Genomic DNA, 24091 nt, shown 5'->3' with positions numbered 1-24091 from the left:
AAGATTTACCATCTAAGACTTGCCTTTACCAATAGACAATAACAATGGAGAGAGGAGTAGACCCAAAGTGGTAACAGGATAAATATGATAAATTGGGCAGCATGGGATCAAAGTAATCCAAAGAGACCATTGGACCATCTTCCAGTCAAGGTCACAGCTCTCATTTAAACCAATAATCTCTTATAGCTAATGCAAGGCCCCCCATTGATGACAAATAAGTACCTTTCAGGAGGGCACATCTGCTCAATGGTCCTCATTGGATTGTGAATCAGCCATTTTCTCTAGTCACAAAACTGTTCATCATGCCAAGATCATACCTCCACTAATTGAAAACTGATCATCCAGCTGGTGATCCAGGAGAGGATAAACAGGATGAGGCTCTCCTCCACATCCTTATGTCAGAGCCAGGTAGTCTTATTCCTTTGTTGGCTCAATAGCTCTGTGAGGAACAGTGCTGGTTGGTCCATTGACCTGTCAATCAAGGCTCCATGGTTGAGGTTCTGCCCTCTGCTGTGTGTCTCAGGTGAATGGTGTGAACCTGCGGAACGCCACCCACGAGCAGGCAGCTGCAGCGCTGAAGAGGGCCGGCCAGACGGTCACCATCATCGCCCAGTACCGACCAGAAGGTAGGAGTTTCTCTGCTCTCTCTCAACCCAAACCTACCTACCCCACACACTTTACATTTTAGTTGCTGTCATCCAAAGCAACTAAAGGTCTGTTTATGTGCAGTAAGGGGGCTGCTGGCAACCGCACAAACAGCTCCTTCTTTATCTTGATCTTTGTTGTGGAACAGATGTGCTGAATAATCATCTCAGTCTTACAGAGGACTGTGCTAGATGAGGGGCACACAGGTGATCAAGTTATTAAGCAAACCAGCCTCTACAGTATTTGTATTTCTTACTTTGAAGTGTAGACCTACTAATGTAAATATTTACAATAAAGCAAAACCAATCTTTCAGAACCATGTGACATGTAAATGTCCCAAGTGTTGAAACTACTGCTGTAGTGTAGGCTAGGCTACATGCAAGCCCTTACCTGGTCTGTCTTAGTTATCTTGAAGAGAGTCTTGGTTCGCAAATGAGGACAGTAGACTACAGAGCGTCTTGTGATTGGCTGACTGGGCCGAGATTCATGTTCAGGGGCTCCGCTCACATGAATACATTCGCTGTAGAGCCAGGCTGAAGTGGAGAGACAACTGCGCGGCAGGCAACCGGAGGACTGGCTGTTGTCCTTCTTTCCACTGTACTAGGGAAGGAAAACGGAAACAAAACAAACTGGAGTGAGGGCAGGCAGAGGGGCACGAGGATATACTAGGGAGAAGAACGGAAAGGTGGAGGAACTTTTGAACTTCTTCAGCTACACACAAATGTGCATGGGGGATGGGCACGAATTCACAGTCGGCTGGATGTTAGGATCAGATACCACTGGCTGCGAAGTAACACAGCATTGCACTGAACAGAGGTGAGGAAATTAACCGGAGCAGTTGTTGTCCCGCGCGCTCCCATTTACAGGAAAGAGGGTGGAGAATACAGTGGAATCAAGAACATTTACTGTAACATTTGTCGGCATTCAAGCTTTTGGGGATCGGTTAACGACAGTAACTTGCCATTATATGGGTTTCTGTTGTTGCACAACCAAGTTACGGGGCAAACAAAGTATTATCTTGCCACCAAGCTTAACCTGCGCCGTGGATTAGCTCCTGTTTGCGCCGTTTGGTAAACTCTTCTTAGTTTAACCAGATGCTAGGATCCGTTTGGAATTAGCTATAATTTAGATTGTATTTGTAGCTAACTAACTATAGTAGTTAGTTATGTGCCCATAGCTCGCCAGTTTCCACCAAATGCAGTTAGGTAAATTAGCTAGCTACGGTAACGTTAGTCAAATGATTTGAGGACGTTATCAAGCTAGCTAGCGTGTTAACGTTACTATTCAACCAATAATGTCAGAGGTTCTCTAAAGGTTTAGTAGCTAGGTAACGTTAGTTATAAATGTTGCATTATAGTGAACGAGTTAGTAAATTACTGTCCAAAGTAGATTGTTAGCAGTCTAACGTTACTCTTGTCAGTGTTATTGATTTAGCGATAAGAAATGTCTCATTAGATGACAAACAGGTGGACGCTGAGAGGTGTGGTCAGAGTAGACGGGGTGCAGCTAATGTCTGAAGTGCTTCTCGTAGCCGGTTAGGATCATTAGTTTAGCGTTAATTAAAACGCAAAGATTCTCCGGACGCGACTGTAACATGCAACTGTTGACCTCACTTTGACATTAACTGCATCCTTATAGCCCTGACCAGAATGGAGCAGGTGCGTGGACGTTTCCTGTCATTTCCAGGAAGTGACCTCATCAGGAAACATTTTCAACCACCTGATTGATATGTCAGGGTGAGGCTTGACCATTTACCTGTCTCATCCGGTCACGTTGACATAATGTTTACACATTTTTCTGCCTAAAGCAGTGAATGAGTCAGTAGGATTTGATATTGTCATTTTGGCAGTTCTGATGTATTTATTATGGATCCCCATTAGCTGCTGACTTCCTGGGGTCCAGCAAAATTAAGGCAGTTTATACAATGTCATAGAACAATTATCATATGCAGGTAACAAAGATGAACACAGCCTAATAACAAAAGCCTAAAGGGCAGGTCATAGGTAAATATGACATTCTTTAGAAGTAGAATCTGGTATGCATGCACACGCTGTAACAACAATTGAAAGGATATGAGCTTTAGGTCTCAGCTCTCCTCTCAGCTTGGACTATGACAGGAATGTAGGAGTCTAAGTTGTAGCTTGTTCTCTCCCATATTCCGGATACCTCCAATAACACACACATCATCAACCTGGATCAAGGATGGTTTAATTACTCTCCACGGGTCTGGCATTTCTGTGGGAAGAAAGGTCAGGCCATGGAGGCCAGAAAAGCTCATTGAATCAGAGTTGGATTCTGGCTCTGGAACCAGTTGGGCTAGTGGCCCAGGCCTGCTAGGCTGATGTGCCTCCATGCACAAGAACAGCAAAGGGTGTCTTTTTACAGTAGATAATTAATATGATGCCCCATCTACCATAGTAAATGTAGCCAGTCTGTTAAATGTTTGATGTACAGGGGTCAAACAATATCTTGAAATAATGTTGTATTTGCCAGAGTGAACTCTTGTTTTATAAAATGCCTCAAGTCAATACAATACAACAGTGCCTTTTGTAGTATCGTGCCTGTCTACTGTTGTGTCCTTCAGGACAATCTGATCAGTATCTGTTAAAGTCTAGCGCTGGCAATATTTAACCAGACCTAGACGGATGAGTCAAGAGTGCGCTAAGATCTGTGGCCAGTAACTCAGCTGGCATCCTGAGCTCAGACATGACATGTCCTTAGCCTGGGTCTATTGAGAGGAGGGACCCGGCCCGTTGTAGAGGACAGTCAGTCAGGAGTAAGTGGAGTGTAAATGCTGCTTCATGCTGGGCTCACTGCCTGGACTCCTCTCTCTCTCAGGGGCAGGAGCCCGGCCGTCCACTCCACAGACCTCTGATGGAAGGCCAGCACTGAAGAATACATGAGCTGAACTCACAGCAGAGAGTAGAGACGGCACCCTTTCATACTTACTGGACTGCCACCAAATGTCACTCTAACTCTCAATCGTAACATGGAGCGGAATGGAGAGGTGCATAGTGTACTCTCACCCCCCCCCCCCCCCCCCCCCCCCCCACTCACGCCCGCCCCACCCTCCCTCTCTGTCACTGGGGTAGAATTACAGTAGACCTTATCCCTGCCCCGGCGAGGGGTTTCACAGCGACAGGACTAGGTTAAATGTCAACCCCAGCAACTAATTTCACGGATGAGGGTAGCCCAGGTTTACATGTTCATGTTACAGCACTGGGAAAGTAGTCCCAACCTAGACTAACCCAGAGAACATAGCAACATAGCACTGTAAACTTATATTACAAACACATGCCCGGGCTGTTTCATAACAGGATCAAGAGCGGAGCAGGCAGCATCCCCCCCTCCGCCCCCCCGACAAAAAAATAAAGACAGTACAGCTAATAAGGACAAGCAGTAGGAGATGGCGAGATGCAGAAATGACCCAGTTTCTGTTCTTGTCTCCCTGTACTTCTTCCTTGGGGATCATTCCAAAATGTACTCTCCTATCGTACTTATTCCGATAAGAGTTTGTGCTTTTTGGTAGTGTAGATTTGAAGATTGTCGTTGTTCTGTTATGGTGTTTGGGACTTGGTTATGGACTCAGCTCCATATCAGGTTGCGGTGCGTCAGTCCCCTCTGAAAGCCTGCGTCAGTCCCCTCTGAAAGCCAGGCTAACTGCAGACTACAGCTGTTTTCTCTGTTGTTACATGTGTTCCCTGTGGAGCCTGGCAGCTGGAGGGGGGCTGCAGGGTGGTCCTGCCCCTCAGTCTCTCTCTCTGGTGGTTAGGACTGAAGGGACGACTGACAACGGATATAGCGCTGCTTACAGACCTTTAGGAGTGAGGGCCCGACCACCCCCACCCACTACACTCTCTCCTCCATTGCTCTGGGGAGCGTTGACTAACGATGTGGTGTGTTGATATTCTTGGAAATAGGACACTAATGTCTGGGTCTCTCCTTCAGTCTTTTTTCTTGTCCCTCCCACCCTCTTATATCCTTGCTTCCGGCAGTGTTCCTTTTTTCTCCCCTCCCTTGTCTGAGAGCCAAGTGGACGAGTCTGCCTGGCTGCTTCCGCATAGGCTGCTCTGTGGCTCCTGATAGTGCCCGGGCGTTGCCCCTAGTTACAGGCAGGCAGGCAGGTGGTGTCGGGTTACCTCACCTTGCTGTGCCATCCTCCTGTATCGTTAAGCCGCAGCCAGAGAGAGGGAGCAGGGCGGAGACGACACATCATGCCTCGGGAGTGGTTTCTGTTTGCTTTGAATCCTCTCTACTTCGGGTTTCGGCTGGGGGGGTAGAGTTGAGGCTGGGGACCTACTGCCAGAGAGAATTACCTTTTATTTACGGAGAAACTGGAGTAGCCTAAATCATCATTAGAGGAAAGGTTGTTTCTGAGGTTAGGCTACCTTTAGAACAATGCCATGCACGATATCTGGACATTGATTTCTGATCATTCTCATATTGGAAAGTGTTTCCATCCAGTCGACTGATTTCTAAGGTGAGTGAAACCCTTACAGGGATGGGAGTCAGACTCATTGCACAACAATATTTTGTTTTAAAGCAACTCTGTTCTAAAAGTATAACCTTTTGAAGTTGACACGTACTAAATGTCCCTTAGTTTGTCGATGGTGGTGACTTCAGAGGCAATGGTATGTGGTAGGTTATCACTCAATGGAATGAATGGCATCTTGTCCAGCATGTTACTGTCAATGGATCCTCTGACACAATACTGTTGGAATCAATGTTTTGCTTCCACATATATTTGCTTTATCTTGCCTTATCTCATGTGGTGGGGACTCCAGATACAAATGTTGGTTGCGCCACTCCACTAACACCATTGTGGTTCTGATGTTTACATGGGTCTCATCAAGAGTACTTGTTTTTCGATCAGCGTCTGTTGGTTTTGATCTTGTTGAGTTTATGTTAAATGAGGAGGCTTAGGTGGATTCATATATCAGGAAGCAGTGGATTATACACCATGACAAATGGTCATCCATTCAAACGGGTTGGACTGGCTTTCAAACATGTTGGAGTGGCTAGCTTCCTTTGGAAAAAATCATGTTTGAGTTCCATGTTGAACCTACTTAATTAATCTGCATAATCAATGACCTGACAGGAGATATTAGTGGATGTGTGAGGCAGAGACATGATGAAGCTCCATCTGGTCCTGAGGTAATTAATCAGGCTGAAAAGAGCCGCTACTGAACCACCACTCTCACACTCTGCTCACTCGAGTGCTGAGCCACACATTCAATGGCCAGGAGACGCTAGCAGTCGACTGGGTTCACTTCACATCACTTCATAAAGCAAGATCGTTGCCTCGCTTCAAGTCCTTAGGAAACTATGCAGTATTTTTTTTTTTTTTTTAATGTATTTCTTACATTGTTAGCCCAGAAAATCTTACGTTTTATTACATACAGCCAGGAAGAACTATTGGATATAAGAGCGACGCCAACTTACCAACATTACGACCAGGAATACGACTTTCCCAAAGCGGATCTTTTGTTCAGACCTCCCCTTGGACATTGGATCTAATCCCAGAGGTCGACCCAAAACAACGTGGTCGCCGCAGGAGAGGCAGACGGAGCGGCCGCCTGGTCAGACTTAGAAGGCGAGCACACCATCCACCGCTACCGAGCATATTACTGGCCAAGGTCCAGTCTCTAGACAACAAGGTGGACAAAATTAGGGTACTAGTTGCCTTCCAGAGACACATCAGAGATTGTAACATTCTCCGTTTCACAGAAACATGGCTCACTCGGGATATGTTGTCAGTCGGTTCAGCCACCCGGTTTCTTCACACATCGCACAGACAGAAACAACCATCTCTCTGGTAAGAAGAAGGACGGGGGTGTATGCCTCATGATTAACGACTCGTGGTGTAATCATAACAACATACAGGAACTCAAGTCCTTTTGTTCACCTGACCTAGAATTCCTTACAATCGAATACCGACCGCATTATCTCCCAAGAGAATTCTTTTTGATGATAGTCACAGCCATATATATCCCCCCTTGACAGCCCTGAAAGAACTTCACTGGAATCTATGTGAACTGGAAACCATATATGCTGAGGCTGCATTTATTGTAGCTGGGGATTTTAACAAAGCTGATTTGAGAACCATCCTACCTAAATTCTACCAACACATTGCTTGTAGTACCCGCTCGAGCAAAACACTGGACCACTGCTACTCTAACTTGTGCGATGCCTACAAGGCCCTCCACCGCCCTCCATTCTGCAAATCTTACTCCATCTTGTTGCTCCCCTCCTATAGGCAGAAACTAAAACAGGAAGTGCCCGTGCTTAGGTCTATCCAACCCTGGTCTGACCAATTCCGTGCTTCAAGATTGCTTTGATCACGTGGACTGGGATATGTTCCAGGTAGCCTCAGACAATAACATCGACGTATACTCTGACTCGGTGAGTGAGTTTATTAGGAAGTGCATTGGAGATGTCGTACCCTCTGTGATGATTTAAACATAACATAATACAAACAGTGTAGTTATTCCCTCCGCAAGGCAATTAAACAAGCAAAGCATCAGTATAGCGACAAAGTAGAGTCACAATTCACCGGCTCAAGCACGAGACGTATGTGGCAGGGTCGACAGGCAATCACGGATTACAAAAAGAAAACCAGCCCTGTCGTGGACATCGACATCTTACTCCCAGATATATTTAACAACTTCTTTGCACGCTTTGAGGCCATACAGTGCCACCGACACGGCCCATTACCAAAGACTGTGGGCTCTCCTTGTCCGTGGCCGATGTGAGTAAAACATTTCAACGTGTTAACCCTCGCAAGGCTGCCGGCCCAGACGGCATCCCAAGCCGCGTCCTCAGAGCATGCGCAGACCAGTTGGCTGGTGTGTTTACGGACGTATTCAATCAATCCCTATCCCAGTCTGCTGTTCCCACATGATTCAAGATGGCCACCATTGTTCCTGTTCCCAAGAAAGCGAAGGTAACTGAGCTAAACGACTATCGCCCCGTAGCACTCACTTTTGTCATCATGAAGTGCTTTGAGAGGCAAGTCAAGGATCATATAACCTCCATTCTACCTGATACCCTAGACCCACTCCAATTTGCTTACTGCCCCAATAGGTCCACAGATGATGCAATCGCCATCACAGTGCCCTAAACCATCTGGACTAGAGGAATACCTATGTAAGATTGCTGTTCATTGACTACAGCTCAGCATTCAACACCATGGTACCCTCCAAACTCATCATTAAGCTTGAGACCCTGGGTCTCGACCCCACCCTGTGCAACTGGGTCCTGGACCTTCTGACGGTCCGCCCCCAGGTGGTGAGGGTAGGAAACAACACCTCCACTTCGCTGATCCTCAACACTGGGGCCCCACAATGGTGCGTTTTCAGCCCTTTCCTGTACTCCCTGTTTACCCATGACTACGTGGCCATGCACGCCTCCAACTCAATCATCAAGTTTGCAAACGACACTACAGTGGTAGGCTTGATTACCAACGTCAAGACAGCCTACAGGGAGGAGGCGAGGGCCTTCGGAGTGTGGTGTCATGAAAACAACCTCACTCAACGTCAACAAAACAAAGGAGATGATCGCGGACTTCATGTAACAGCATAGGGAGCACCCCCCACCTATCCACAACGAAGGGACAGCAGTGGAAAGTGGTAAGTTCCTTGGCGTACACATCACGGACAAACTGAAATGGTCCACCCACACAGACAGCGTGGTGAAGACGGCGCAAGAGCGCCTCTTCAACCTCAGGAGGCTGAAGAAATTTGGCTTGTCACCTAAAACCCTCAAACTTTTACAGATGCACAATCAAGAGCATCCTGTCGGAGTGTATCACCGCCTGGTATGGCAACTGCACCGCCCTCAACCACAAGGCTCTCCAGAGGGTGGTGCGGTCTGCACAACGCATCACCGGGGGCAAACTACCTGCCCTCCAGGACACCTACAGCACCCGATATCACAGGAAGGCCAAAAAGATCATCAAGGACAACAACCACCCGAGCCACTGCCTGTTCACCCCGCTATCATCCAGAAGGCGAGGTCAGTACAGGTGCATCAAAGCTGGGACTGAGAGACTGGGACCGAGAGACAGAAGCTGTTTTTCAATCTCTCTAAACAGCCATCACAAACATGGAGAGGCTGCTGCCAACATACAGACTCAAATCACTGGCCACTTTAATAAATGGATTTAATAAAGGTATCGCTAGTCACTTTAACTAATGCTACTTTAATAATGTTTACATATCCTACATTACTCATCTCGTGTGTGTGTATATACTGTATTTTATACCATCTGTTGCATCTTGCTTATGCCGCACGGCCATCGCGAATCCATATGTACATGTATTCATATGTACATTTTCTTATTCCATCCCCTTACATTGTGTATATAAGGTAGTCGTTGTGAATTTGTTAGATTACTTGTTAGATATTACTGCACTGTCGGAACTAGAAGCACAAGCATTTCGCTACACTCAAATTAACATCTGCTAACCATGTATGTGACCAATAAAATTTGATTTGACATTATTGCAGGCTGTGAGTGTTGTCAACCTTCGAGCTGGAAAGTGGTGCAATGATATTTTTAGGCGCTGTATGTGAGAAAGAAATGGGGAGAAACACGGAAGTGTGAGTGTGTTAGGGTGTTCGGTAATTTTATATTTGAATAACTTAAATATTCATATGAAGTATTCACTTATATCTGTGTTCATGAGTTTCTAGTGGATAGACCATATGGTTCAAGAGAAAATAGCCAAATCAATGTTAAAGCATTTCTGGTAGTTTACTGTTAAACATTGAAAGTTACCAGTATTTTACCCTACCTTTGCAAACCTAATGTGTGTCATTGTGGATATGGACACAGTTTTGCTGTCCCTGCAAGTGCATCAACTGTACATGTGATTGTGTGTGAGATTTAAAGGGGGAGAAACTGTGTGTGTGACATTCTGACTTGACACCATTTGTGTGTCCCTGCAGAGTACAGCCGGTTTGAGTCCAAGATCCACGACCTGAGGGAACAGATGATGAACAGCAGCATGAGCTCTGGGTCGGGCTCCCTGCGCACCAGCGAGAAACGCTCCCTCTATGTCAGGTATCAGAACACACACACACACACACACACACACACAGACCTCCTTGCGCACCAGCGAGAAACTCCGTCTACGTCAGGTATCAGAACACACAGACACACACACACACACACAGACCTCCCTGCGCACCAGCGAGAAACTCTCCGTCAGGTACCAGAACACACACACACAAACCTCCCTGCGCACCAGCGAGAAACTCTACGTCAGGTACCAGAACACACAAACCTCCCTGCGCACCAGCGAGAAACTCTCCGTCAGGTACCAGAACACACACACACAAACCTCCCTGCGCACCAGCGAGAAACTCTACGTCAGGTACCAGAACACACAAACCTCCCTGCGCACCAGCGAGAAACTCTACGTCAGGTACCAGAACACACCTCCCAAACTCATCACATTTAGCACATCACTCACAAATACTACGATTTTTCATAATCACAAAGTAGGTCATCATTAGACTATCAGATGCCAAATATCTGCTCATCTGATTTCATTTGATGAGCAAGCTTTTCTGTTGGATGCCACACATGAACTATTTTACAAATAGCACATCCTATGACTGGCGAAAGTTCTGCCGGTATCATAATGTTATCACGCTGTGGGCATGAAGCCAAACTGTATGGAACTCCAGCCAGTAAGCCAACCAGCCAGTCAGTCAGGAAGAGCAACAGGTGGCAGGCAGGCCTCTCGCTCTCTCTGCTATAATGAGTGCAGCTGCCTGATTCAGGACAGGAAGGGCTCTGGGTGGGTCATGGTGAAAAGGATTCATCTATGATGTAACACTCATGTCCTAAGTACTGGAACCATATTTCAAGTTAAGTGCTGTGTAGCAGCTTCACGTGAGCCCAATATGTAGGCTACAACCCCTGCAATAATATGAACACTTTCAGATCCTATTTGATGGAGATTCTTGACAGAGAAAGAAGCATCTTACTATGAACACAAGCCAGATCAAAATACTTGAAGTGTAATCAGTTCAATGTCCTAAAGGGGGGGGGGAAAGGTACATGAAAAAAGTAGGATTCTTCTGCTGTGTGATTTGACTGTTCGTGTTGTCCCCCAGCAAGACTGTAGCTCACTGGGCCACCTGTAGATGGCATAAACCAGGATGACTAATGCTCCATAAGACTCCTGTCAGCCAGGGAGAACCATCTTCTCCTTTCATCTGTGTGGGTGACTAAGCATACAGTTATGGAGGAAAAGGCTGTCTGTTTTAGCCCACTGCAGCAGCCTCTGGAATGTGAGGAGGCCTCTCCAGTGCTCACACACACTCCAACAACACACACACACACACACACCCAGGGTGTGTCTGAATGCCTGTGTGAGGGGAGGCAGTCATGCAACCTGGCAGTGAGACTCAATACCATTACCTGCAGGTAGCTAGTAGCAGGGTTGTCTGAATACTTCAGACCAGGCAACCAGTAGGGAGAACACACTGGTAATAGTAACTCCATACTGGACCTTCAGACCAGGCAACCAGTAGGGAGAACACACTGGTAATAGTAACTCCATACTGGACCTTCAGACCAGGCAACCAGTAGGGAGAACACACTGGTAATAGTAACTCCATACTGGACCTTCAGACCAGGCAACCAGTAGGGAGAACACACTGGACCTTCAGACCAGGCAACCAGTAGGGAGAACACACTGGTAATAGTAACTCCATACTGGACCTTCAGACCAGGCAACCAGTAGGGAGAACACACTGGACCTTCAGACCAGGCAACCAGTAGGGAGAACACACTGGTAATAGTAACTCCACACTGGACCTTCAGACCAGGCAACCAGTAGGGAGAACACACTGGTAATAGTAACTCCACACTGGACCACATAGTGTCCTGCAGATCCAGGTCAGATTGGTGGCAGCAGTGGGACCTGTAGAGCAGGAATTCCTCCCTGTAAAATAGCAGTGGATGACCTGTCTGACAGAGAACAGACAGCCCGCAGCCGCCTAGCTGTCTTCAATAGAAACTGTGGCAACAAAGAAGCCAGTGTCTGTTTTGCAATAACATTGTCAAGTTTCATCATGAGAAGCAGTGGGTTTTAAACTTGATAACCTGTTACTAGTATGGTGCAGTAATATGTTGTTGAGTGATTGACTCTAACACCCCTCCCCTGTCTCTCGCTCTCTGTGTGTGTGTGTAGAGCTCTGTTTGACTACGACCGGACCAGAGACAGCTGTCTGCCCAGCCAGGGCCTGAGCTTCTCGTATGGGGACATCCTGCATGTCATCAACGCCTCCGATGACGAGTGGTGGCAGGCGCGCCTGGTCACACCCCACGGGGAGAGCGAGCAGATCGGGGTCATTCCAAGCAAGAAAAGGTAACCTCAGCACCCCCATTTACTACCCAAAATGTGCCGCTGTTGTGACTTTCAAAGTGCCTCAGTAAGCGATTTGAAATGTGTCTTTTCTATGCAGGGTGGAGAAGAAAGAGCGAGCGAGGTTAAAAACAGTCAAGTTCCACGCCAGGACGGGCATGATCGAGTCCAACCGGGTGAGTGTGGAGGGCGGCTCTCTGGTTCTCCTGCCTGGCAGTGGGGACCCAGGGAGCTGACCAACTTCCCCTCCCTGAGGCAGGCAATGTGGGAACAGGGGCATGTAGCAGGGACCAAGCTACTCACTGGAACTAGTGCAGGAAACTAAAGACTCACATTGCAGACAGGCTACCAAACCAGCTCATGCTTAATAATTAAGTAATAAGGCCCGAGGGGGGTGTGATATATGGCCAATATATCACGGCTAAGGGCTGTTCTTGGGCACGATGCAACGCGGAGTGGTATATACCACCATATACCACAAACCCCTGAGGTGCCTTATTGTTATTATAAACTGGTTACCAATGTAATTAGGTCAGTAAAAATAAATGTTTTGTCATACCCATGGTATATAGTTTGATAGACCATGGCTGTCAGCCAATCAGCATTCAGGGCTCGACCCACCCAGTTTATAACGCTTAATAAGAACTGTCCTATCTAAGTGCATTAGTGTTTTTGATATAAAATCTGTGTAAATCAGGCAATGTACGAAACCGCTGGTTCACAAATCTAGGCTCTCGTTGGTCAATTATTGATTGGCTAAGTGTTATGAAATGATGTTCATGTAATATTTTGACCCTGTCATTCACACTCCTGTAATGATATAAGAAAGCAATGTCAGCTTCTATATACCGTTTCTAGGATAAAAATGGAAGTAGCATCTCTCCTTTGCATAAGTGTTCCATTCATTTCACCCTGGTTATCTGCCTTAATTTATTGTTAACATTTTTAGATTTTTGTCAGTTTTATTTCATTTTGCATGTGTGTGTTTGGTGTCCTCGTTGAACAAAAACATTCTGTTGTGTTTTTTGTTTCATCCCCCCCCCCCCCATCGCCCCCCCCCCCCATCATCATGCACATCTCCAAGCAGTCAATCAAAATAAAGCGCAAAAAAAGCTTCAACCTCTCACACAAGTTCCCGTTTTACAAGAGCAAGGAGAATATTGTGCAGGAGATGGAGTCTGAACGTGAGTACCCAACGTGTGATAACAGAGGGTTTTGCTTTTCGCGCTTTTCCTCTCCGCTTCATCTCTCCACTCACCTCTGGGAGCAGACCGTGGCTGTCTTTCGCCTCTCATTCAATCACCCAGAGAGGACCCACACAGACCCAGGCCTGTGGTTTAGGTGTCGGCCTCTCTCTGGTGTCCGTCTGTCTGTCCTCTGGTGGAGACTCCAGGTGTGTTCTGCTGGCTGCCAGGGCATGTGTGTGTCTGGCTGCACTAACACAGTAACAGTGTACTGCTTCTAGAGGCCTTGATACACCCCCACTATTTACTGCTGCCCAGTCAATCCTCATCCACACAGTCACTGACCCACAGAACTAGAATCACATTAACTGGATGGCAGCACTAAAAAGCATTAAGACCAACGGGTCAAAATCCCATTCTTAATGGGACTGACTGTGTCCAATTGAAAAGGGCATTGGATTTCACTGGGAATAGAGTAGGGTTTAGGGAGCACAGTGCCTTGTGTTGGTCCCCCCCCCCCCCCATCTCCCTGCCTCCCAGCGAGCAGCACAGCACACCTCCCTTGCTCTCGGCCTGTTCCAGCGCTCACTAACCTCCTCTTCTTCTTCCTGTCTGCCTCTTCTCTCTCTGTTTCTGCTCTCACCTGTCGGGACACTCAGGACTTCCCAGGGTTAAGCGATGACTTTTATGGATCAAAGAGTTTGAGTAAGTGTGTGGTTGGACTGGCACGCTGCAGCTGCTGTCCCCTGAGCGCCGAGCTAAATGCCTGTTCAATGCAGACCCGACTGGCAATGGCTGCAACACACACATGCGCTCTCTCTTGCTTATATATATATATACATACACACACACACACACACCCCTAGGGTAAGAGTACAAGCGTTAGACCTCGTCTGACTTCCTCCTCCCCTGTAGGGATTTGACTGTAAAAGTTTAGCAGGGCATTGTCAGAGAGTGATTACTTGGAAGAACCTACTGGACAGGGTTTGTTTTTCCTATTTTGTTTTTCCCTGTTAGCCAGCCGAGCTGACTGCCCAGTGCCCATGCATCCTTGTTAACAGGCTAACCTCCACTGTTTTCTTTTGCTTGTCCCTGACGTTATATGTGTCGTCACAGATTCAGGCCCCTCCGTAGGAAACGTAGGCAAGGGACCGCAGGGTCAATTGGGACTTTGTGAAAGGAAACACTTCATTTCCTATTGCTGCCACCTCCAACCACTTCCCCCTATAGAGAGTGATGTCACTCTGAACAAGGATGTTGTTTTCTTTGGGGTTAAGCAGTGGGACAACGGGGATTCCTTTTTTTCTTCTTGATGTCTCAGACCGGTGGTGAACATATCTTTTTTTTCTCACCAAAATGATTGTGGCTACTACAACCACTGACGGATTTAAACTTTCCCCACCCTAAACATGTTCCTCTCCTTGCAGAATGCCTGACGTCAAACACCAGCGACAGTGAAAGCAGCTCAAGTAAGCAACCGTGTTTTTCTTCAAAAGAAAATGTTAATGCCTTGTTTCTAAGACAATCCACCGAAATGAAAAGCATGCTGCACGTCATTATGCCCGTATCCAGAACTTATTTCAGTCCTCTGTGCTGTAGTTAGCTGGCATTCCACTGAGGTGGTACCAAGCACTTAGTAGGAAAATGTGACTGCATGAAAAGACTACTTTAAACTACTCTCATCCACATCTGGTCATCCATTGTCATGGGATTATAATAAAGATGGCACCCTGTTTTCTTCCTTTCTGCTATTCAGAGGGCCAGGAAGACACAATTCTCTCATACGAGCCAGTGATTCGACAGGAGAGTAAGTATAATATACGTGTATATATTTGTTCTCTGTGTAGAAGAGGGTTGGAGACGGTTCATGCTTATGTTTATTCCAGTGTTTGCAGACATTAGTTCTGACCTGCTTCCTCTCCTCTCGTTTGCAGTTCATTACACGAGGCCTGTGATCATCTTAGGCCCAATGAAAGACCGAGTTAACGATGATCTGATTTCAGAGTTCTCTCACAAGTTTGGCTCCTGCGTTCCTCGTGAGTAGACCACTCCGCAACATGCATCACATTATCACAGCAGTGTATGGAAACGCTGTGTTTTAGTGACCACTCTCTGTCTAACCGCCATTTGAACTGGTCCCTCTCTCTGTGCAGACACGACACGTCCGCAGCGGGAGAACGAGATGGACGGCCAGGACTACCACTTTGTGGGCTCGCGGGAGCAGATGGAGAAGGACATTCAGGATAATAAGTTCATTGAGGCGGGCCAGTTCAACGAGAACCTCTATGGGACCAGCATCTTGTCTGTCAGAGCAGTGGCCGAGAGGGTATGGAGGCACACACACCATAAATGTACAGCATACAGGGATGCAAACTCGTCACTTTTCTGCGATATTCGCCGGTTTGATCTCAAAATAGGTAATCCACATGAATCGTGTAGATCCGTATTCAAAATAAAATAAGTATCCGTGATTGAGATATAAAAGAGAGACACAGATCTTGCCTTCTCCCTGTGTGATCACTAAATAAATATGACTTCCCCTCCCCATTACTATCTCTGCTGATAGCTACTTTATTGAGGAACAATGTACTTGCCTTTGATATGTGGTTGTCCCACCTAGCTATCTCAAGATGAATGCACTGACTTTAAGTCGCTCTGGATAAGAGCGTCTGCTAAATGACTCACATTTACATTACATTTTTACAATCGTTTCTCAAATAAATGAATGTCTGAGCACAGCATCCCTACGCGTCCTACAAGTAGAATATCAAACCAAGTTCAGAGCCCAATGTCCGATATGTCATCAGAATGAATCTTGGTTACCCAGAAGTAAAATCTTCACGCGAAAGTTTGGCATTTAGTCGGTCCACGAGAGATTATATCAGAATGCTTCATCCAGTCTCACCGGTGACTTCTGTGAGTAGCCTGCTTCTCAGCTGCTTCTCTCTGTCCATTCTGTCTGCACATCTCCATCAGGTTGACATGTTATTTAGCCGTGATGGCGAGCTGGGGTGTGCAGACGGTGATGAAGCTTCTGTTACATTTGTTTAGTTATTGGAGCGGCTCGCAGCGCGAGCGAAGTGGACACGTACCTTTAAATTCGCCCGTTCGAGCAAGCAGGCCAGTCTGCTAGGCTTTGCTGTCACGCAGCCATAGAGTAAAAACAGAGCACAGTGACAGTAATGCTTGGCCTTTATATCACTGAAAGTTTCTAGGCCAAACCACTCAGAAGTTATGCTCCATATTAACGGAGCTACCTTCTCCCCTTTCTACTGCGAATTGGCGCGTATTTTACGTAAGGAACCATGTCGCGAGCTATTTTTGGTTTGATAACAAACACCCTTGTTTAGTTATGTTACCTGGCTAGCTAGCAACATGGTACCTTGGCTATGCACAAATTTGGATGGCACAGGACAAACAGAAAAGTGATAGCCTACTCAAAAAGATGCTTCAAAGGTAGCAAATTGTATGCTTAATCAATTTAATTTTAAGCAGAATCTGGTATCACAATACTACTTGGTATTGTGGTACTTGGCCTGGGATCACATCGTTAGTAAAATGCCGGTATTGTGATAACCCCACTTTGAAAATAGGGAAATTCTTACAGCGTACACAATTTCTGCATGTTTCTGTGTGGAAAAATTTTCACCTTTTTGGGTCCTCACAAGTTTGCATCAAGGGTTAATTTCTGATTCATTCTTAATGGATGTAGAGCCTGATAGAGTATGTGGTATTTTCATACTTACCTGTTTGTTTTCTCTTTCCTCTTCCTGCAGGGAAAACATTGTATCCTGGACGTGTCTGGGAACGCTATAAAGCGACTGCAACAAGCACAACTTTATTCGATTGCAATTTTCATCAAACCAAAATCCATTGAAGCTCTTATGTAAGTGTGTGTTCTTGGAACTAATACTGTTAAAAGCATTGCACTTAACTGTTAACTCCATACAACAATCACTTCCTGTACTGCACAATCATGTCTTGTGTTGCAGGGACATGAATAAGAGACAGACTTACGAGCAAGCTAATAAAGTCTTTGATAAAGCAATTAAGCTTGAACAAGAGTTTGGAGAATTTTTCACAGGTAAGTCCACTAGTTATTACATTTTTTTTTCACAGATGCTAAATATTTTAGATGAGCTTGTATTGTAGTGCGAGTAGGAACCTTAATGCATTGATGCACTCATGATATTTGTGTGCGTCTCCCTCTCTCTCTCTCCAGCCATTGTACAGGGTGATTCGCTAGAGGAGATCTACAACAAAATCAAGATGATCATCGAGGAACAGTCGGGCCCCTACATCTGGATACCTTCTTCAGAGAAGCTCTGAGCTCCCCAGCTGTAACCCTCTGTCGGCGCAGAGCCCCCCCCCCCACACCCCGCCCATCCCCCGAAGAGCTCCTCCCTCCCCCTTTTTTGCAGATATGTTTCATATCAAGTTTTAGTGTCATCATTATGTTAATCTCAAATGAAAACAAGTCTTATCACCATTTCTGTGACTGTGCACACCCCTGCATGAGTTTCTCAGCAAATCCATTCAAGACTGGAAATGCCATTTCAAATGAATTTGTCATTTTAAAACAAAACAAGGGAAAAGCAAAATGAATCGTTCTTTGTGAAATGGGACTGACAGTTGAAGATCAGAATGTTTTACAGACGACGCTGGAGTGAGGAGGAGTTAGGGATTCAGGAGAAGTTGCAGGGGAACGGAGCCCAATCATACAAGTTGGAACACTTTGTAAATGTTCATCAAATCACATTTTAAAAAAAGACACGCAAGATGAGAAGCAAAGACCACTTAGGTTGTTTTTTTTCTACAAGGACTGGATAATATCAAGCCCAGCTGATGGTACTGTTGGAGTTATCGCTCTTCTTTGTAATTACTGAAGAAATTGGTGGAGAAGCCTACAGACTGGTGATCTACCAGCTTGCTGTTTGATCAGCTGCCAGTTGTTGGTGCTGCAGCTGATACAGACCTCTTGGGAGGCAGAACCAATGGAAGAAATTAGTTATGAATCTCTACATTTATATAATGAAATCACAAGGTAAATTATCAAATCCTACTGCGATTTTACTACATATTAAAAACTACACGTTTTACACTTCACTAGAATTGTCTACTTGGAGGGCTGTTAGATATTGTTTTTGGCGGGGGGATTTTTTTGCTTGTGGTTTTTAGCTGCTCTGTGTAAAGGATGGGGGTAGAGAAGTGTAACGGGGCTCTCTGCAAAACACCAAACTGCCTTACATCAAATACAAATTGTTATATTACTACCTGTACTTTGAGGGAAGCTATAAATAATTGACAACGAAAAAAACAGATGGAACTTTTTATTTTAAATGTTCAATTTTTCTGCGTTGTCTCCTGACTTCCAGGAGGCCTAACTTGTGAGTGCAATAGACGAACGCATTGCACTTCTGTGGATTTCTATCTTCCCCATGTATTCTTTTGACCCTTTTCCTGTTGTAATTTAAGACTTGATTGGATTCCAATTTAGGCAGCCATAGCTCCCTGACCCACGTTGAGCAGCAGATCACCCTATTACACTCTCTACCTTCCAAGAGGAGTGTCTCTTCTGATTGAATGGTCACATGGTACTGTCCTGAATATGCCATCATGAAGGTGGCCTTAAACGGGTAGAACAAGACAATACTTGTATTGGATGTCCTAACAAAGAGGCAATTTAACCTGCTTTTGGATTGTCCCCCCCCCCACCCACCCAAAATAACACTAAAGAGGGGTTTGATTAAAACCTACATTGCATTCGGAAAGTATTCAGACTTCTTTCACATTTTGTTACATTACAGCCTTATTCTAAAATGGATTAAATACTTTTTTTCTCAATCAACACACAATATCCAAAAATGACAAAGCTAAAACAGGTTTTTAGAAAGTTGTGCAAATGCCTTACTTACATAAGTATTCAGACCCTTTGCTTTGAGACTTGAAATTGAGCTCAGGTACATCCTGTTTCCATTGATCATCCTTGATGTTTCTACAACTTGATTAGAATCCACCTGTGGTAAATCCAATTGATTTGGACATGATTTGGAAAGGCACAAACCTGTGTGTATATATATGGTCCCACAGTTGACAGTGCATGTCGGTGCAAAAACCAAGCCATGAAGTTGAAAGAATTGTCTGTAGAGCTCAGAGACAGGATTGTTTTGGCACAGATCTGGGGAAGGGTACCAAAACATTTCTGCAGCATTGAAGGTCCCCAAGAACACAGTGGCCTCCATTCATAAATGGAAGAATTTTGGAACCAACAAGACTCTTCCTAGAGCTAGCCGCCCGGCCAAACTGAGCAATCGTGGGAGAAGTGCCTTGGTCAGGGAGGTGACCAAGGACCCAATGGTCACTCTGACAGAGCTCCAGAGTTTCTCTGTGGAGATGGGAGAACCTTCCAGAAGGACAACCATCTCTGTAGCACTCCACCAATCAGGCCTTTATGGTAGAGTGGCCAGACGGAAGCCACTCCTCAGTAAAAGGCACATGACAGCCCACTTGGGAGTTTTCCAAAAGACACCTAAAGACTGAATGAGAAACAAGATTCTCTGGTCTGATGAAACCAAGATTGAACTCTTGGGCTTGAATGCCAAGCATCACATCTAAAGGAAACCTGGCACCATCTCTACGTTGAAGCATGGTGGTGGCAGCATCATGCTTTTGGGATGTTTTTCAGCGGTAGGGACTGGGAGACTAGTCAGGATCGAGGGAAAGATGAACGGAGCAAAGTACAGAGAGATCCTTGATGAAAACCTGCTCCAGAGCACTCAGGACCTCAGACTGGGGCGAAGGTTCACCTTCCAACTGGACAACGACCCTAGGCACACAGCCAAGACAACGCAGGAGTGGCTTCGGGATAAGTCTCTGAATGGCCCGGACTAAAAATAGCTGTGCAGTGACGCTTCCCATCCAACCTGACAGAGCTTGAGAGGATCTGCAGAGAAGAATGGGAGAAACTCTCCAAATACGGAGTGCCAAGCTTGTAGTGTCATACCCAAGAAGAATCGAGGCTGTAATCGCTGCCAAAGGTGCTTCAACAAAGTACTGAGTAAAGGTTCTGAATACTTATGTAAATGTGATATTTCAGTTTTATTTTTTTATACATTTGCTAACATTAAAAAAACTTTTGCTTTGTGATTATGGGGTTATTGTGTGTAGATTTAAGTATTTAATCAATTTTAGAATAAGGCTGTGACTTAACAAAATGTAGAAAAAGTCAAGGGGTCTGAATACTTTCCGAATACACTGTATATGCGCTGTGTATCTAAAGTTTTTAAATCATTTTTGAATTAGTTCTGGGCATGTGTTGAACCACTGTGTTATGAACCCAATGGCATGTCTGGGGTGAGCTAGGTCAGCTCAGGAATCTAACACACAGATTTAATTTCCCCTGTGACTGAAACACCATGTTTGAAAGGAGACATGGAGAGTTCAAAGCTGTTAAATGTGAATGAGAGTAATTGACTGAACGATCTGAGCGATTTTTAAAGGCATTTGCATTTAATAAGCGAATGTAAAATGTCTATCTTATGATGCGGTGAAGCTTTGTGAAGACCACTTCTGTGGTAAACCCTTGCCTGAGTTGGCTGTATGGATTCAACAGGATTGAAATGACCTGCCCCATCTCCCTTTGCGGATCTTGGCACTGTGTTTGTGTACATGTGAGGGGACTTGTTGAAGAATAAGGAATGCTGTGGCCCCCTACCCTGTGAACATTTTGATTTTCCACCTTTTTTTTGGTAGAGGGGAAAGGATTTTCCTCAGATGCCTGAGAGCCAGACCATCTTCTATATGCCCACAGGAAGTTGTCACCTAGCCCTCTGGGTCCCCTACTTCCCCCTAAAGCACCTGTACCTGAAGGCATTTTCTGAACAGGTGTGCCCACCTGCCAGGCACCACTGCTAAACCAGCTGTCATTACCTGTGTCAAAACCAGAGTTCAGGGAATAACCGAAGGGAACAGAGCCATTTATAAACTGCATACAGACTGTTTCAAAGGGTGTGGTAGCTGTCAAATGTAAATATGCCCCCAGCAGATCCCCCTCACCTGTGCTTCATGCATGTGTGAAACAAACTGGGGCAAAACATGTTTTATAGATCACAAATGTCAGGTAAGTAAACTGAGCTATTCTGAGATATAATTTCCATACAAATGTGCTGTAATGTTGGTATTTCTCTATAGACAAATCTTCAGCTGCCTATTGGAAAAATGTTTGTCAGTTGGGAATGTAATTCCCTCAAGTAGGGCCTGTCTACATGTTATTTCTTGTGGAAAATGGTGTCTGGGTGTATAGATTAAAACAATTATGTAAAAAATGAAGATGAGACCCAGGCAGCAACCTACAAGGTGATATTCCAGAAACCATGAGGTGCATTGATCATTATCTCATTTAGAAGTTTTAGAACTGCTCCTCAGCTGTGTTTCAACTAAACACCAGACTGTTAACGTCTGGTATTTATACCTCTCGGTCAGCCATGTCAATAAAGCCCAAAGAACTAGATTTAATTGTATTATTTCTATTGCGGTTGCGGTAGAACAAGATTGAACCGAAATGCCTCTGTGTTTGTATAATTGATGAGGGTCTTTGTTCCAGTGAGAGAGAGACATGAGCTCTGGGGGGTGGGGTCGGTCAGGTTATGGTTTGTCCTTTTGGGTGATGAGTTGTTTGACAGCACACCTGTGCAGTAAGTGCTTGCGAACCCTTTGATTGTACAGTAGTTTCCTTCCTGTCACACCACAGGTGGTAGAGCCTATCAGGACGCTGGGCCGAACGGTCTTCCCTGTCCTAGTCATGAGGGAACAGTCCTGCAGCCTATTTTGTTTGGGGTTTTGTTTTGGACAAGAGTTTATTTGTTTGAAAATAATAAAATATGTGACTCGGTTATGATTTTGATGTGTTTTATTTGAGTCCACTGGTATTGGCAGTTTAAGATGATTTGTTTAAATAAGACAAATACAATTTTACATGTAAAATTCATATGAATGTAATATATGCGAGAGGCATAAAATAAAGTCCATTCATGTACAGAAGTACCAAAACATTAACTAGAAACAGTTATCTGAACTCTCCCTAGGGAAATATTGGGGGAGGGCAGGATGCAACTGACATCCTGGAGGAGCTGACTAAACTGGAGACCAGTCAGTCATCAAATCAATTGTATTTATATAGCCCTTCTTACATCAGCTGATATCTCAAAGTGCTGTACAGAAACCCAGCCTAAAACCCCAAACAGCAAGCAATGCAGGTGTAGAAGCACGGTGGCTAGGAAAAACTCCCTAGAAAGGCCAAAACCTAGGAAGAAACCTAGAAAGGAACCAGGCTATGAGGGGTGGCCAGTCCTCTTCTGTCTGTGCCGGGTGGAGATTATAACAGCACATGGCCAAGATGTTCAAATGTTCATAAATGACCAGCATGGTCAAATAATAATAATCATAGTAGTTGTCGAGGGTGCAAAAAGTCAGTAACACAAGAGTAAGTGTCAGTTGGCTTTTTCATAGCCGATCTTTGAGAGTATCTCTACCGCTCCTGCTGTCTCTAGAGAGTTTAAAACAGCAGGTCTGGGACAGGTAGCACGTCCAGTGAACAGGTCAGGGTTCCAGCAGGTCTGGGACAGGTAGCACATCCGGTGAACAGGTCAGGGTTCCATAGCTGCAGGCAGAACAGTTGGAACTGGAGCAGCAGCACGGCCAGGTGAACTGGGGACAGCAAGGAGTCATCAAGCCAGGTAGTCCTGAGGCATGGTCCTAGGGCTCAGGTCCTCCGAGAGAGAGCAAGAAAGAATAAGAGAGAGCATATTTAAATTCACACAGGACACCAGGATGTGTCAGGAGACACTGGCCCCATCCGATGAAACCCCCGGACAGGGCCAAACAGGTAGGATATAACCCCACCCACTTTGCCAAAGCACAGCCTCCACACCATTGGAGGGATATCTCTAACCACCAACATACCATCCCGGGACAAGGCCGAGTATAGCCCACAAAGATCTCCGCCATGGCACAACCCAAGGGGGGGCGCCAACCCATCATACAGTAAACTACCATCCCAGCTACCACATTAATAATATCAGGTACCAGACAGTAAAAGAGCTCTGCAAAGCTCTACCAGCTCAAATCAATCCTCCATGATGAGGTTCTTCTTGGCTTTGTCCAGACTATCCAGGACCTGTGTACAGATCTGACATCTGTGGACAAACAATACTGGATATTAGCAATCTAAGAAACAAATGACTACGTCTATATCTCTTTTCGTTTACAGGTATACAACCAAACTTTTCTTAAGACATCTTATCAGTAATAATAATTTGTTCTTAACTGACTTGCCTAGTTAAATAAAGATTACATTATTTATTTATTTTTAAATCAGTATTCCATGGGCCTCTCATTTGACGCTCCACTGCTGTCCCCTCCCTCAGTCAGTCAGTCAGTAGTACCTGTGTCTGGTAGCTCTCCTGCAGGGAGCCCAGGTGGCGGAGGAAGCTCATGCCCAGGCCACACCACCCCTCAGGGTACTCGGCCAGGCTGTAAAGCAGGATGCCTGTGTTCCAGGCGCAGGTCAGCTGCCACAAGATCTCCATCTCAGGGAAGTCCTCAGGCTGGAGAGGAGACAAACAAACACATTCATGCTGCCGCAGTCCACCTGTCTAGAAGCAGGTGGACTGATGATAACCTACATGGCCTCAGAGTCCAGGAATGCATATGAATGGGCTTTTAATGTCTATAGTCAGTCTGGGAATGACACAATGTGAGAAAATATAGGATTTTATACACGACAACACGTGTTAGAGTTGTTGAGGAAGACTCAAATGTGATTTTGATGTATATTGATTTAAAGGTCAAGTTTTCCCAAAATCCAGAAACTTCCAAGTGAAT

General features: G+C 45.4%; 2 protein-coding genes across 12 annotated transcripts in view; one reads left to right on the top strand and one right to left on the bottom strand.

Moving 5' to 3' along the window:
• LOC106611741 (disks large homolog 3) overlaps nt 1-22101 on the top strand; it is a 137983-nt gene extending 115882 nt beyond the window's left edge. For 4 of the 8 annotated variants that reach the window (XM_082955905.1, XM_045723912.2, XM_014212267.3 and 1 more), the window contains 12 exons: nt 524-626; nt 9595-9709; nt 11853-12029; nt 12127-12202; nt 13114-13210; nt 14638-14679; nt 14967-15017; nt 15145-15246; nt 15364-15536; nt 16987-17096; nt 17203-17294; nt 17433-22101. In XM_082955905.1, coding sequence (XP_082812031.1) covers nt 524-626; nt 9595-9709; nt 11853-12029; nt 12127-12202; nt 13114-13210; nt 14638-14679; nt 14967-15017; nt 15145-15246; nt 15364-15536; nt 16987-17096; nt 17203-17294; nt 17433-17539 — 1245 coding nt within the window. In that variant the 3' untranslated portion in view covers nt 17540-22101. Of the gene's footprint in view, nt 1-523; nt 627-1141; nt 1462-4818; nt 5126-9594; nt 9710-11852; nt 12030-12126; nt 12203-13113; nt 13211-13869; nt 13916-14637; nt 14680-14966; nt 15018-15144; nt 15247-15363; nt 15537-16986; nt 17097-17202; nt 17295-17432 lie in introns of those variants that run through there. The other 4 variants (XM_014212272.3, XM_082955906.1, XM_014212277.3 and 1 more) reach the window with 3 other exon arrangements.
• Nucleotides 22101-24091, bottom strand: part of LOC106611744 (testis-expressed protein 11) — an 8954-nt gene continuing 6963 nt past the window's right edge. For 2 of the 4 annotated variants that reach the window (XR_001330154.3, XM_014212284.3), the window contains exons 2-3: nt 23653-23814; nt 22101-23403 (exon numbers count right to left, since the gene is read on the bottom strand). Coding sequence is in view for 2 of the 4 variants with exons in the window: in XM_014212284.3 (XP_014067759.1) it covers nt 23374-23403; nt 23653-23814 (192 nt within the window). In the remaining 2 variants the exon portion in view is untranslated. The remainder of the gene's footprint in view (nt 23404-23652; nt 23815-24091) is intronic. The other 2 variants (XR_001330153.3, XM_014212285.3) reach the window with 2 other exon arrangements.

Source organism: Salmo salar, chromosome 09, assembly GCF_965601325.2.
Source record: "Salmo salar chromosome 09, fSalSal1, whole genome shotgun sequence".
In the NCBI taxonomy this organism is placed as follows: domain Eukaryota; kingdom Metazoa; phylum Chordata; class Actinopteri; order Salmoniformes; family Salmonidae; genus Salmo; species Salmo salar.
This window is presented reverse-complemented; position numbering and strand designations above follow the sequence as displayed.